The 14309-nt window shown below is 42.3% G+C and overlaps 2 protein-coding genes and 1 non-coding gene across 5 annotated transcripts in view; 1 reads left to right on the forward strand and 2 right to left on the reverse strand.

The window, feature by feature from the left end:
* galnt1 (UDP-N-acetyl-alpha-D-galactosamine:polypeptide N-acetylgalactosaminyltransferase 1) overlaps positions 1 to 1403 on the reverse strand; it is a 39117-nt gene extending 37714 nt beyond the window's left edge. The window contains exon 1 of one of the 2 annotated variants that reach the window (XM_071916781.2): positions 1215 to 1403. The gene's annotated coding sequence lies outside the window, so the exon portion shown is untranslated. Of the gene's footprint in view, positions 1 to 1016 lie in introns of both variants that reach the window. The other variant, XM_071916780.2, reaches the window with a different exon arrangement.
* Positions 1404 to 9297: 7894 nt separating this feature from the next.
* On the forward strand, positions 9298 to 12609 carry ino80c (INO80 complex subunit C). 2 transcript variants are annotated; one of them, XM_078287281.1, is made up of 5 exons: positions 9298 to 9574; positions 10757 to 10873; positions 10973 to 11084; positions 11846 to 11913; positions 12021 to 12609. In XM_078287281.1, the coding sequence occupies exons 1-5, from the start codon at positions 9398 to 9400 to the stop codon at positions 12150 to 12152; spliced, it is 606 nt and encodes a 201-aa protein (XP_078143407.1). In that variant the 5' UTR covers positions 9298 to 9397; the 3' UTR covers positions 12153 to 12609. The 2 variants fall into 2 exon arrangements, with proteins under 2 accessions (XP_078143407.1, XP_071772935.1); XM_071916834.2 differs by having other exon boundaries at positions 10760 to 10873; positions 12021 to 12607.
* Positions 12610 to 14006: 1397 nt separating this feature from the next.
* trnat-ugu (transfer RNA threonine (anticodon UGU)) lies at positions 14007 to 14079 on the reverse strand. Its single transcript has one exon. It is a non-coding gene; the product is annotated as a tRNA-Thr (tRNA).
* Positions 14080 to 14309: the final 230 nt, after the last annotated feature.

The following is a 14309-nucleotide window of genomic DNA, read 5'->3' on the forward strand; positions in this document are numbered from 1 at the left end:
AGATAATTACAGCATTGTTAATGCATGCTCACTCGTGCGTGCTCATTCTCTCTCTATCTCTCTCTCCCTTCTCTCTCTGTTTCACACACACACACACACACAGGCCCCACATGCTTCAACAAAAACCTATAAAAGGTCTCTTAGTGATTGAATTACATGAAATGTAATTAACCTCTGTTGAACAGGGGGGTTGCAAGGCTATAAGCCCAGTCAAGAATTAAAGAAGCTCAAACAGTCCAATGCTTTTTTTCCCCATTTGCAGCAAACTAATCTAAAGCATCTGACCTCTATCAGGACATTTCAGACACAACAAGCACAAACCAGGGGTTAAATTCTGGGGGCAGAGTTCATCTCCCCAAATGTGAACAGAGCCTGTGAAACAACACTGAAACTCTCTAAAATGTCCATTCATTGACATTTTGATAAAGTAACCAGCAAAATATCTAAAATATCAATTCAATGACATTTTAGAGCTCTTTTCATTGTAAAGCTCTTTTAATTGCAAGAAAAGCTATTCTTTTAGTGTTAGGCTACCCTTGTCCTTAGTCAAAACATATCTGTTAACTGATTTGAATACAGTTAGGGAAAGTCATTGCAGTCAAATGCGGCAAGTGAGATAACCTGGCAGTGGCCCATCCACGATAGACTCGGCAGTCTGAGTTAATGCTAACGTTAGATGGCTAAAAAGTATTTATGCGCATGATCATGCTGGCTGACACAATCATTCTTTCATCAACTCGATTTCAGACTGGTTTTGAAACATTAAGTAACTGCGAGGTAATTAGCGATTGCGTAACGTTACTCCTAGTGCAATCTATTTGTTTAACGGTGAGTCGCATCACATCCCGTTGCTTAGCTGCTTCTGTCAACAAGAACCTCCTCTGCCATAGTGCCAGTCTGTTAGTAGATAGTGGCTCACTGCCTTGCAAGGAGCACTGACCAGCAAAGAGCCTGCTAACGAAAATGTGTCTGGAAACACCAACTATCAGCCTAGGTTTAACATATTGTTCACTTACCTAGAGTGACAGGCGAGACCTCAACCACCGTTGTGGCGCAAGAGACCGCAGGCTAGCTAAACGCCTCGACGAGGCAGAAAACTGTCGCCGATAGTAGGGAATATCAGCTAGCGGGCTAGCTAGCTTAGCGAGCTAACGGTAGGAGAGTGTGTGGTCCTCTTTCTGTCGACGTCTCAGTGGTCGAGACAAACCAGTTACCTCCAAAATGAATCCGGGGACGAGGTGTTTCTGACGTTGAACACGGCTAGAAGAGCGATGTCTAGTGTCAAAACATGTTATCAGAGGAGACATCCATTGAAAAGACGGTGAATATTACTCTCGGTTCAGTCGGCAGTAACGCTATGCGGTGTAATTTCGCCTGGACTACGTGCTGCACTCGGCGCGGTGAACAGCCCTGCCTCTGCCTGGGTCGGTCGGGCTGAGCTGAGCTGCTGATGTGCGGAGCAGCCAGAGGCAGCATCACTGCTCATCCCTCCCTCCACTACCCCAACCCGGAAGAAATACTGTAGTGATCTGATTCTCAGTTGTATAATCAAATAATATTATAATTCCATCCAAATGTGTCTAGGTAATTGTCAGAGCTATGTGGACTGATGTCAATACAGAACGTGAACGCATCAAGTTTGCACCAGCCTTGACCAGTGCAAAGTATATGCAAAGTTGGCCTCATTTGTGAAATGTTTTATATGTGAAAATTTCCCATGCAAAAATGACATTTTCACTTGTGAATTGTCTCTTTGCATGTGAAATTAAGTTTTCACATTGTCATATGTAATGGCAGATGAAAATCTATGAATCATGTGTTTTTCACATTTGAAGTGAACACTGTCACATGTGATGTAAGAATACAACGTGAAACAAAATGTTCACATATGAAAACTCACGTGTGCTTTGAATGTACATGTGACGATTTTGTAGGGATGGAACCCCTTCTTTCTCATAACAACACCCCCAAACCAAAGAACACCTTCAAGAAATGACTCCACACACGGAAACCCAATAGAAGCACTCCTGTTATCTTTGAATTACAGTTTTGTAGAGGGATTGGAGTATGTTCCTCTCTATAAAAACACAGCATGTTTCACTTACCCCACTCTATCCTATTAGATTGTTTACTACTCTCCCCACTGATCCATCAATCTACTGAACGCATTGACAGTCCTGCAATTCCATATTTATCAAAGCTTCTTCATGGTCCCAAAATCTCATGAGATGGCAGGTCCCCAGGCTACACTGCTTATCTTTAGGTCAAACTAGGGACATTTGACACACTCTGAGCCCCAGACCATCAGCACTGGAGCCCCACAAGGCTGTGTGCTCTCTCCTCTACTCTTCTCCCTCTACACCAACAACTGCACCTCTAGCCACCCTTCTGTAAAACTACTGAAGTTTGCGGAAGACACAACCCTCATTGGATTAATCACCAACGGGGATGAGTCCGCCTACAGGAAGGAAGTTGACCACCTGGCTTCCTGGTGCAGCCAGAACAACCTGGAGCTGAATGCTCTGAAAACTGTAGAGATGGTTGCAGACTTCAGGAGGAGCCCAGCCCCAACCGCCCCCCTCACCATGTGTGACTCCCCAGTTAACACTGGGGAGTCATTCAGATTCCTGGGAACAATAATCTCCCAGGACCTCAGGTGGGAGGAGAACATCACTGCCACCACCAAGAAGGCCCAACGGAGGATGTTCTTCCTGTGGCAGGTGAAGAAACTCAAAATGCCGCAGAAAACGATGGTCCAGTTCTACACGGCCATCACGGAGTCCATCCTCACCTCATCGATCACCGTCTGGTACGCTGCCTCCACCGCCAAGGACAGAGGCAGACTGCAGCGGATCATCCGGTCAGCCGAGAAGATCATTGGCTGCAACCTGCCGTCTCTACTGGACCTGTACCACTCCAGGACCAGGAAGAGAGCGGGAAAGATCATTGCTGATCCTTCCCATCCCGGTCACCACCTCTTCCAAAGACTTCCATCCGGCAAAAGGTTCCGGTCTATCAAGACCAAAACCTCACACCACCTGAACAGTTTCTTCCCCATGGCAGTGGGGCTCACAAACAAGCCCCCTCACTGACTCTCTGCCTCTCACTGACCCAAACGACATTGCACACATACACAAACAGTCACACACACGCACGCCCACACGCACACACACACACACACACACACACACACACACACACACACACACACACACACACACAAATGCACTGTTGCTCCTGCAACATCAACATCTCCCACCTCACCATACAATTAACATGTGCAATACAATGTATATATTTTGTATATATGTTGTTAATATTTTGCTATTTTTTGTATTTTGCTATATTTATGTACCTTATGCACCAACCACACCAAGTCACTTTCCTTGTATGTGCAAACATACTTGGCATAATAAAAGAATTCTGATTCTGATTTGGCTTGAATAATCTCTGAGTTAAATGGGGAACTGCAAAGATGATGAAATTAATGATATTTCTTCCTGAGTTGCAATGCAGACCTTCACATTCATAGCCTGATGTTACCTGTTCTACAGGATGATGCAAGGTTCACCCTTGTCTGGAGCTTTTTTGTCTAAGTTTCTGAAATATTGCTATGAGCTGGAATATGTACACATGAAGCACTAATCATTGCTGGGACTATAGGTGTATTGTGTATACCATCAATCCTATCAGACCTCAGATGCAGCTAAGGACTGTATATTGCTCTCTATCGCTATGAGGATAAAACCTAAAAGTGCAGTAGAAAATTGGCTGCTCTATTCCAGCACAAGAAAAAAGAGTACTGTTTTATGGCAAATTGGATATACTCAGTTACAAGCTACTATAAATAAGATGTCAACAGTATTGCTCACTATTACCTGTTCCATCAGGGGAGTGTTTAAATGTGTTCACCGCGGGCATAACCTCTTTCGTCACAATTTATTACTACAATAAGAAAAGCACTTGGGAGTGCTCAGGCCATTACCAGTGCCAGGCAAAGCTGCCTGAGTCAGTGAGTTCATTTTCTTTGGTTGACACCAGTTCATTCACAGTTCATTCACAGGATGGTAAATTGAGGTTCCTGATTGGCAATGCAGCCCCAGGTGTAATTTTGCAAGAGATTCACTGTGTCCAATATATGACATGCCAGGATATGGTGTCAGTCTACTTTCTCAAAGTTACAAATGAATATTGGTTGATGTTTGCATCACTGCCAAACTCCTGTTGCACATAATGAAGTCAGTGAGGAGCTATCTCTCATTCTTATGACTGAACATTCTACCTAAACAGACAGAAAAGACTCTGCCTCGACTTGATGAGACTTGAATAGCAACACAGCTGCACGTCTGGGTCGGGATCATTCAATATGCATTCAGGGAGCTAGATTCTGCACAGTGAATGATAAAGAATGTGATACAGACAACCTATTTGTATTCTCCTATGACAAGCCTGCCTTCTTGTACTAGTCATAATACATCTGTACCAGGCTTTCACGACCTTGGATTTGGGTGTGTTGAAAAATTCCCATTAACTATAATCACGTCTTTCATTTTGAAGTGAAAAACTGCTGCCAACTGCTTTTGGGCTGCACTAAATCCAGTGTAAAAGCCACAGAGGCTCACAGAAGCAATTTGATTTCTGTTATTTTACAGAAGGAAATATAGTTTGTACAGCATGCTTATAGGTTTGAGAAGCGGGCTTGGGACTGACATTTTACTAGTTTGAATCCTAGACCAGCTAGAAAAACCTTGGTGGGGAAATAGAATGAGGAATGCTCTTCCCTCCAGCAACAACTACCATTGACATTCCCTTGAACAAGGCAATGAATGCCCCACTGCTCCAGTGGAGCTGCACAGTAGCCAACAGCAGGAGGCTGTGGTTACACTGGGCAGCTCCCAGGTGTGAATTTGTTTAACTGTAAGAATGTGATACAAGGCTGAGCTGAAAAGAGCATGTAGGCTCAGATAACCTTCCATGGAGAGTAGCGGTTTAAGAAAAGTGCAATATGTACAGTGTGAACATACAATTTTAATGTGTTTTTAATGCTTTTTAAAAGAATTTCTTGTGTCTTAAATTCACGGGAATTTCCTGAATATTGGGTTAAACATACTCCTAGAATCACTAGAATCAAAGAACCTTTCCCCTGTGTCTCCCCTATTCTCTGTCCATCTCAACTTTCTGTCTGTCTACTAAGGATACTATATTAACTATATTAATACTAAGGAAAGTCGACTGTGCAGTCTCCTTTTAGCTACAAACATGGGATCACATGACAGAAAGGTTGGGAACCCATGACTTACAGAGATAATAAACAAAATGGGAGTTTTTGCAGTAGCCCTTGTGATCCTGCAGGCAGCACCTACTGTACCAGTCCAGCTATCTCTCCCTTGGTGCTAACTGATATGGAACCACAGTGCAACTGAAATATTAAGGTGCACACACTCACCTGAAAATTATCTCTTTCACACACACACACACACATACGCATGTCTGAATAATCTTGTAATGTATACAAATGCCTTCACACCACACGAGGCCTAGTTCTCCATACACATTTCCATACACACATGCATACATGCGCACGAACACGTGTGTTATCCATACACATTACACACATTCACACATATCCGGCGCCAGTCAATGGCCTGCTGACACAGATCAATAAGTTGTGCTTCAGGCTGTGGCTCAGATCTTTGGCTCACATACAACACAGAGTCACTAGAGCAGAACACTCCACCAGCCCGCTTACATAATCTGCTTTTCAATTACAGCCCTAGCAAAAATGTGTGTGTGTGTGTGTGCATGGGTGTGTGGGTGAGTGCATAAAGTGTGTGTCAATTTGAAAATCAACTTCTTGGTGAAATAGCTTCTGGCTTTTGGTAGTAACCGATTTCATGTGGCAATACAGAGAGTACAACACAAAACAGCTTCCCTCATTTGATTACTTGACAGTCGAGACAGCTTGTAATCAGACTGAAGAGCACTGTGTGGCACCCAGGTGCGTTTAGATTTTGAGCCGGAGTGCAGCAAGTGGTTGAACAGAAACTATGACTTTGATGTCGCTGGTTTTCAGCGGTGCTGCACCAGCCTGCTGCCTGACAGGTGATGTGTTCATAAGGAAAGGGGTTCTCAGGTCCAATGCCCCACAGTTACAGCTCACAGTTTAACTTCACCCATAAAACATTCATATCTGTTTGCAATTGAGCTCCAGCAGAGTCTCTAGATATACTTTATTCATGTGCCTGGCAGCAGCAGTGTGGCAGTGCTGAAAAATGAATGAGACATTAGGAAAGACCTTCCTCCGAATCAGCAGTTCCCCAGCGAATGTGGCCCTCTATTCACCCTAAGACAGGGCAAGGACAGCAGTTAAGTTTTTCTTCACCCCCCCCCCCCCCTCTCTCTCCCTCTCTCCCTGACACACAGCTACCCAAGCACACCTTCACACAAAGTACACCACCATTCTCCAGTTTGTCAAGGTCTCAGCATCAGCTCAGAGGAGAATGTGTTGCGTTCTCATGTTGTGATGCTATACGTCTTTGCCGTGTGTAGATGTGTGAATGCTGACAGGTCCCTCCCTGGAGGGCTAGTGTAAGCTGATGGATGTGCTGGAGGCACTTTTCCCCTCAAAGGTGTTTGTGCATAACACTTTGATTGAACAAGAGAGTAACCGTGTACCTCGCAAGGCTGTGGGTAGTACTCTAATCAACCAGCAGATTACCCGAGGCCACCTCAACCTTCACAGTTCTGCTGACAGGTATGCTTGTGTAATTTTATCTGAACCTCCAGCCGCCTAATTACTAATTAGTTACTTTATTGATACCCGTAGGGAAATTCTTTTCTCATTTTCCCCCCTTCCACAAGCACTTGGTCAGAATGCAGGCTCAGCTATAGCAATGATTCTCAACCTTTTTCACATCAAGGACCCTAATTTAGTCTACATTGGAGCCACAGACCCCCATTTGATGAGATTTTGTCTCTCTTGACCCAAATCTGAGAATATTTTTATTGTTAGATATGATTTTGTCCAGAATTCCATGAGATAACAGTGAAACTATGATCAAAACAGCCATTCTTCTACATTCTCTAATTGTGTTAACTTCTTATAAATGAAATAATGCTGAAGTTTCACAATTCATCAGTTTGCTGGGGACCCTCTGGAACCCCCTCAAGGACCCCTGGTGGTCCCCGAAACCCCATGTTGAGAACCACTGAGCTATAGAACCCAGGTTGAACCCAGGTTGAACTCAGGTTGAAGGGCGATCGCCCTGCTCACTACACCACCCTGTGGTTTGGTCGGTCTGATTAGTCTCATTGTCTTTACAGCAGGCCTTGCTCACATAGCCTACTGTTAATATGTTTGTAATCACTAACATATGAGTAGACATTACACAGGAGGACACCGCTTGTCTTCTTCCAGTCAAACATTTTCTTCCCACATTTGAATGATTTATTTACAGTAAGTTTATGAATGTAACAATAACAAGTTGAATCTCAGCTTGATCCTCATCATTCACATACTGTATAAGGTTCGACAGGACATGGATAGACTATGCAAGATGTTTAAATGTATGCATCTGTACATGTACACCCACATCTATGTGTTTGCTATGAGCCAGGCTCTGAGGGATTATGTAAGCCAAAGTGATTCAGAACAACCAACACTATACTTCATTGCTTTAAAGAACATAGATTATATTCTTCATTTGTTATATAGGGTTATATTCATTATGTAAATATACACGTAATGCATGTTTGATGTGCACATCAGTACTAAACAAAGAGCAGAACACATACAAAGCCAGATGCTGCTGTTTGCATCATCAGTGTGACAGTGGAGGTGGCAAAGAAAGGCTCCTCTGCTATTCTTGGTGTATGTGGGACGGTAGAATACAAAGGTGTGATAGCAACTGCATCATATGGCTGCTGTAATTGCACTGTATCCAAACACCAAACACTTCACAGTATGTGTGTGTGTGTGTGTGTGTGTGTGTGTGTGTGTGTGTGTATATACAAAGCATTTTTGCTGGCTGGGCAAATATCCTTTCCACAGTATTCTCATTCACAGCATCCACAGTCCCAGATGAGTATGCAGACCTATAGAGAATGCAAAAGAGCACAGTTACAAATTAGATATGAGAAATGCACACAGAACGTTCAGTGTGTGAAAGTGTGAGAAGCAGGAATTCTTATTAGGGAAGAAGTAGAAGAATATTCTTTACAAACTATTCACAGTTAGATTCAAAAGAGTATATGTCTGTGCGCATGCACGCACACACGCACGCATACACACACACACACACACACACACACACACACACACACACGTACATACAAGCATGCCTGTATACAAATACATAAGGAAACTTGCTCATCATATGCAAGCATGCACTATCAAAAAATGTGCACATGAAAAACCTGTTCCTCTTTATGGTCTAAACTGCAATTTGAACTTCCTACTCAGTGAAACATTGCCTCACATATGCATTGTGTAACTATTGGGGAAGGAATAGAATAAAGTTAAAATGTACACTGAAATGACAAAGTGGGATGGCCCACCAAAAAGAAGGATCCAGCGCCCTCTAGCTTCTCTCCCTCTGGCTGACAGATGGTCCACACTCATGGAGCTGCATCTCTGAACAGCAATCTAGGATCAATGATGAAATCGCCCATCAATATGATCACAGCCAAAAGAACTAAGCTCCATGAATTGGGCTCATATATGTAAAGACCAGCTTTTTCTGTTCACAGTAATTCATTCACTGCATCAGGTCTAATTTAAACTAGGCTATTTTATTACTTGCTGTTTATGCATTTTGTTTTTTTATTACATTGTTTTCCTCCTTGCTGCGCTTTGTTGTAATTTAGGTTCTGATACTCAATTTGGTTGTAGTTTTTAGTTCGTCATTTTTTTTTTATGTGTGTTTCTTCTGAGGTGAGATATCTTTACAATGCCTTATTTGATGTCACATGTAGGCTATTTTTTCTCTTCTTTGTTTTATGATATTCCCATAATATGTACCAATATGTATACACAAAATATATTAAACAAATGCATAATAGGTTTTGATATATGTGATTACTAGCCTTTATTTGTGTATACTTGCATGTTTCTCATTGAAATTCAATGTTTTCACTTTGAACCCATGAATACTAAATGTTCTGGGTGACATGATTTTAATAGGCGATGAAGTCCTGCACAAAAAAAAAAAAATTAACCCCCCCCCCCCCAAAAAAAAAAAAAAAACCGATTACGCCACAGGAAGTTCAAGATTCTATATCCGGGTGAAATGTTGTTTACATTTCGGATGGCGGTTGGCTAGCGCTAGTTCCCAATTTCTTTGCTAAAAGCAGCTATTACATTGTGTGTTTGTGCTATTTGTCTGCTGGTACACAACAAATGGCATCTCAGTTGCCCACTAACGGCAGGAGCCAGCCGGCTGCCGCCAGCGCTGCCGCTCTGCGAGGGAAGAAACGCTCCGCTAGTCCGGCAGCTTCTGCCGCTCCGCAGGCCAGCGGCAACAACAGCAAGAAGAAGAAGGGACAGTTGGTACTAGCAGCCCCGACACAAGCACAGGTAAGACAAGCTAGTTCACACACACACACACACACACACACACACACACACACACACACACACACACACACACGACACTCAGCCGAGCTCTCAAGCAGCAGATAATATATTTTTCAATAGTTGTCGTTAATCGTTTCCAAAATAACGTGGTTACACTGTTTGAGCAGTGATTCGTTACACTACTCGTTACTCGTACTCATTACTTTTGTGTCACCCCCCAGCAATTGCCAGTTGCATTATCTCTTACCTTAAAATGATCAGGATAACGTTAACTCCTAAAATGTTCTCCTAAAAATATTCAGGGAAACCAAATGGATGGATGTCCAATGGTCTTGTCATCCTTTCGCTCGATAAAAACAAATCATTGAGAACACTTCCACCCAGTGAAAGTCGTTACTGCCCCTCGTAAACGAGTTTTGTGTCATCTGAGAGGAAGAGGACTATACTGACCAAAACGAGTCGGGGGATGAGGTGGGATATAGTTAGTTGTTGGATACTTAAACTTAACCCTGATCTTTCGAGGTATAACAAAAGTAGTAACTTTTTTTTAGTGACTGTAATGTTATTACTGAATCTGAAATGGTAATGGCTACGCTAGTCCTTACTGGGGAAACTAATAAAATGAAGTGGCAGTACATTCATACACATCAGCACGGTCAGACAGCATTTTGTTTGAGATTGTAACTTAATGATCTCAAGTTTTGAGATCATTGGCCTCAACATGTCGCTGTTGTTCATTTGTATTTTTCTGACACATCTTGAGTTCAAATGAGCTCAATGTAAAATCCAGGTAGAAATGTTGATACCACACAGGGTGGCAACAACTGACCAGGCAAAAACATGTCCTGATATGATGCCTTATGCACTTGGTTTATATAAATGTATATGTAAATAAAAATCTTGTTATTTTCCCAGCTTTGACAAACGTATGATGCAAATGTGGTTGGGCAGTACCGTGCATACCCTGCATGTGTCCTGAGGGCTACTTCAGGGCACATGCAGGGTCCATTAAATGGTATCAAATGTTCATTGAATGGTATCTTTAGGTTGTGTATCACCAAATTGTAGACTTTGTTGACATTCAAAACACTTGCAGGCTTCGTACATGTAAAACAAGGGCTTAAAAACAGATTTGATTATTGTGTGGGAGTACTGTCTGGAGAGATGTCTGTCCTGTTTCAGCAGATAACAGCAGTAGAGACCGTGGCTGAAGTGAAGGCAGTGGGAGCAGTAGACAGCGGCCCAACCACCACAGAATCCACTGCGAAGCCTCCACCATTCAAAGATCCCACATTTATGGTGAGTGTGTGCGTCCTCCTCTGTGGATTCAGATCCATCTGCTTTGGTTGCTTTCTCCCTCAATATGTTCCTCCTGTTTTTCTCTCTCAATCTTGGCAGCATTCTGGGATTGGCGGAGCGGCAGCAGGCAAAAAGAACAGGACCTGGAAGAATCTCAAACAGATCCTGGCTTTGGAACGGACTTTACCCTGGAAGGTCAATGATCCCAACTGTGAGTTTTTGTGTTGTTGTTTTTTTTTGTCTTGGTACATGTGCCTTTTCATTCTGTTCATTCTGACTAGTTGTCTGTCTTTATCAGTATTTCTGTCATTAGCCCCCCTTCTTATATTCAATATACTTGCACATATGCTTTTATTTTGGTAGACTAAATACTTGAGCCATGAATTGTTGCATTGTTTTATTGTCTTTTCAAGAAGCAAAAAATATGTTAGGAGTATTCTTGAGTACAAAGTGTGTACAGCAGATTTTAATTACGCTGACAGTGCAGTGCACCATCCAAATTACTGTTGTCAGTCGCTTTTCAATATAAGGCATGCTGACTTTTTTTAGTTTCACATTAGCATAAATGGGTTTGCTCTTGTAAAACAAAAGTACATTTTATCATATGCGGACCATATTTTGTCACATAATAAAGTTTCCCCTATTGTAGTGATTTCCCTTCTATTTGAAACTGAAACCCACTCAGTGGTGTACTGATAGCAAGTTGTATGCATTTAAGCAATACAATAACTTTGTGTTAGTTAAATGTATTTGTTAATTAAATGGATTTGTTTTAGTGTAATGTAGTGTACTGTTATAGGCAAATAGAGGCTTTGTAAATCTAGCCTGAAATATTGCCCAGTGCTGTTCAGTACAGAGAATTTCCAAGCTGTACATTAGTATTACTACTATTGATAAAGTTAAACATAAGCCAACACTGGTAAGATGTCTGTCTCATCAGCATTTTGATGCATGACCCATCTGTGTTCACAGACTACAATATTGATGCCCCTCCCTCCTTGAAGCCAGCCAAGAAATACTCTGACATCTCTGGACTCCCTGTGAGTAACTGCCTCACATGAAGGCACATCATAGGTCAAACAGCATAACGTTTGCCAGGTCTCATAAAAGACACACACACTGAAGAATCTCCCTTGTCTTTCCTCAGGCGAACTACACCGACCCCCAGACCAAGCTGCGCTTCACATCCTCTGAAGAGTTCTCCTACATCCGCCTCCTCCCCACTGATGTTGTTACTGGCTACCTGGCCCTCCGAAAGGCGACTTGCATCGTGCCCTGACAGCCCGGCAAGGCGTTAAACCTCCAGCAGGTTGTCGATACAAAACAGAACTGACCCCGTGTCAGTGTGGGATGCCATCCGGCCAGCCGTGAGACACAAGAGGCTGAGACTCTGAGAGCATGGGCTGTTCACAGTGAGGCAGACCAGATGTGAACGCTACTGAAAGGACCAATGCTGGAGCTCATGGGCTGGCCAGTATAAAGCACTGCTGTCATCAAGAAGACTCTCTGAGTATTGGATGTTCATAACAAGATGGCCAAATGAAATTTCTGTTGTTGTTTTTTTTCATTCAGAGAAAATAAACTTACATTTCTGAATTACTGCCTATACTATATTATGCTATGCTATGCTATACTATACTAATTACTCCCAAGACAGGCCAATCAGTAAGAAGATGCATCATCCCTCCAACATAGAATGTCAAACAGGAATGATGTTTCTATGTCTCTAATAATTATTGGTATTATTCCATAATAAATAGTTGATGGCCTGCACACCCTTGCCTTCAAAAGCAACATGGAAAGAAATCTATTGCCACAAATAACCTTTGTGTCAAATCTTTGTAAGTTTATAGACCACAAACTCTTAAAATGTATAGGTTTGTTTCTTAGGCTTCAGTGCAAGACTCAAACTTTCCAACAAAACATCCTGATGTGAATGGCCTGTCAGATTGTCCCATTGTGTGCCAACCCTTGGCAACAGCAGTTTACTAGACGGCACAGCATTACGTTTTTTTTAATTCCAAATTTTGCATGCACCATTTATACATGAGGCCCCTGGTAGTCTGTTGAATAAATCGCTGTCCTATGTACAGTATGTCTAGGCTGGGGACAGTGACCACATATTGAGGTTGGAAATTTCCTGTGACCAAAACATTTAAATGAAAGTATGTTGTGTTCCCAGTGAACTGAATGCAGAGCATGTGAGCAATGTTTAATTCCTCAAGGGGACAGAAAGTGCTGCACAGAGTTTTTCAAAAATCAACAATCACATATTGTTAAACTCGTTTGATCAAATAAATTTCCTGGCAGGCTAGATTGCATTTTCACATTAGGCGATCCCACATGGGGCTGCACCCCAAGGCTGGGGAAGCCTGGTGTGGGCTTACACCTGCTATTCCTTGAGGGAAAACTGACCCAAATAGTGAATGCAGGTATTATCTGCAGTGTAGTCGACTGACTTTTGTGAGTAGCATGGGTGCTGTACGCCCCCTTGTGGTAGAATGTGTGTTATTTCTCATGGTTCCAGCATCTCTCATACACACAGAATGTAAATAACTGTTAATGGATTTTTAACAAAAAAGGAGTTTGTCCATTTCAAATAGAAAAACAACAGTTCTTAAATGGGCTTTACTTGCAACAGAGAGCCTGTTTAACTCAGCTGGTAGAGTTTGAGATTCTTAATCTTAGGTTTGTGACTTTGAGCCCCAGATTGGGCACAGACCTTCAACTTTGCCTAATTTCCCCTTTGATGATCATGGAACTTTAATGTTTTTAGAATGAGCTCATTAAATTAAATTTAAACAAAAAAAAGGGCCGTAGTCCTATGGCTAAAGTCAGATTGATGATGATGAAGTCAATTTCTAAAGGATAAAAAGTGAGAGACAAGCCTTCAGCATACAGCTACTAATAAAACTAATAGAAGCATGTCTCAATATGCCTTCATTATATCAGTAGGCTACAGTTTCCTTTTGGCTCTGGTAACAGCAGACTCTCAGTCACGCATACACACACCTCAGAGGCTTATTATCCCCAGAGCCACACGCTATAACATGACTGATCTCTTCCATACAAACACACAAAGTGCAGGTACCAGCACATTTACCAACATCCACTATTTAAAAGCACTGTGTGTAGGCCCCAGCGAGAATTGAACTCGCGACCCCTGGTTTACAAGACCAGTGCTCTAACCACTGAGCTATGAGGCCTAACCTGTAATGCAGTGAGGCTAGTCACCAATATAAACAATACACCTTCCACTCAGTGCTCTAATGACAGTGGACCCGCCCTGGTTACATAGCACCATGTGAATACACATTGGCCAATAGTCTTTGATGCCACAAAATCCTTAAGCACAACACAAGAAGCAAGTAAGCTATATTATTAATCAGTCCACCCTCGACCTCTACCATGATTTTTAAAATTTTAAAATATTTAT

Source organism: Centroberyx gerrardi, chromosome 12, assembly GCF_048128805.1.
Source record: "Centroberyx gerrardi isolate f3 chromosome 12, fCenGer3.hap1.cur.20231027, whole genome shotgun sequence".
NCBI lineage: Eukaryota > Metazoa > Chordata > Actinopteri > Beryciformes > Berycidae > Centroberyx > Centroberyx gerrardi.

Excerpts from the sequence above, each read along its gene's own strand:
- ino80c (XM_078287281.1), top strand. The coding sequence starts at position 9,398 with ATGGCATCTCAGTTGCCCACTAACGGCAGGAGCCAGCCGGCTGCCGCC. Across the intron at positions 10,874-10,972 it reads TCAAAGATCCCACATTTATG|CATTCTGGGATTGGCGGAGC; the intron begins GTGAGTGTGTGC and ends CAATCTTGGCAG. Across the intron at positions 11,914-12,020 it reads CTGACATCTCTGGACTCCCT|GCGAACTACACCGACCCCCA; the intron begins GTGAGTAACTGC and ends GTCTTTCCTCAG.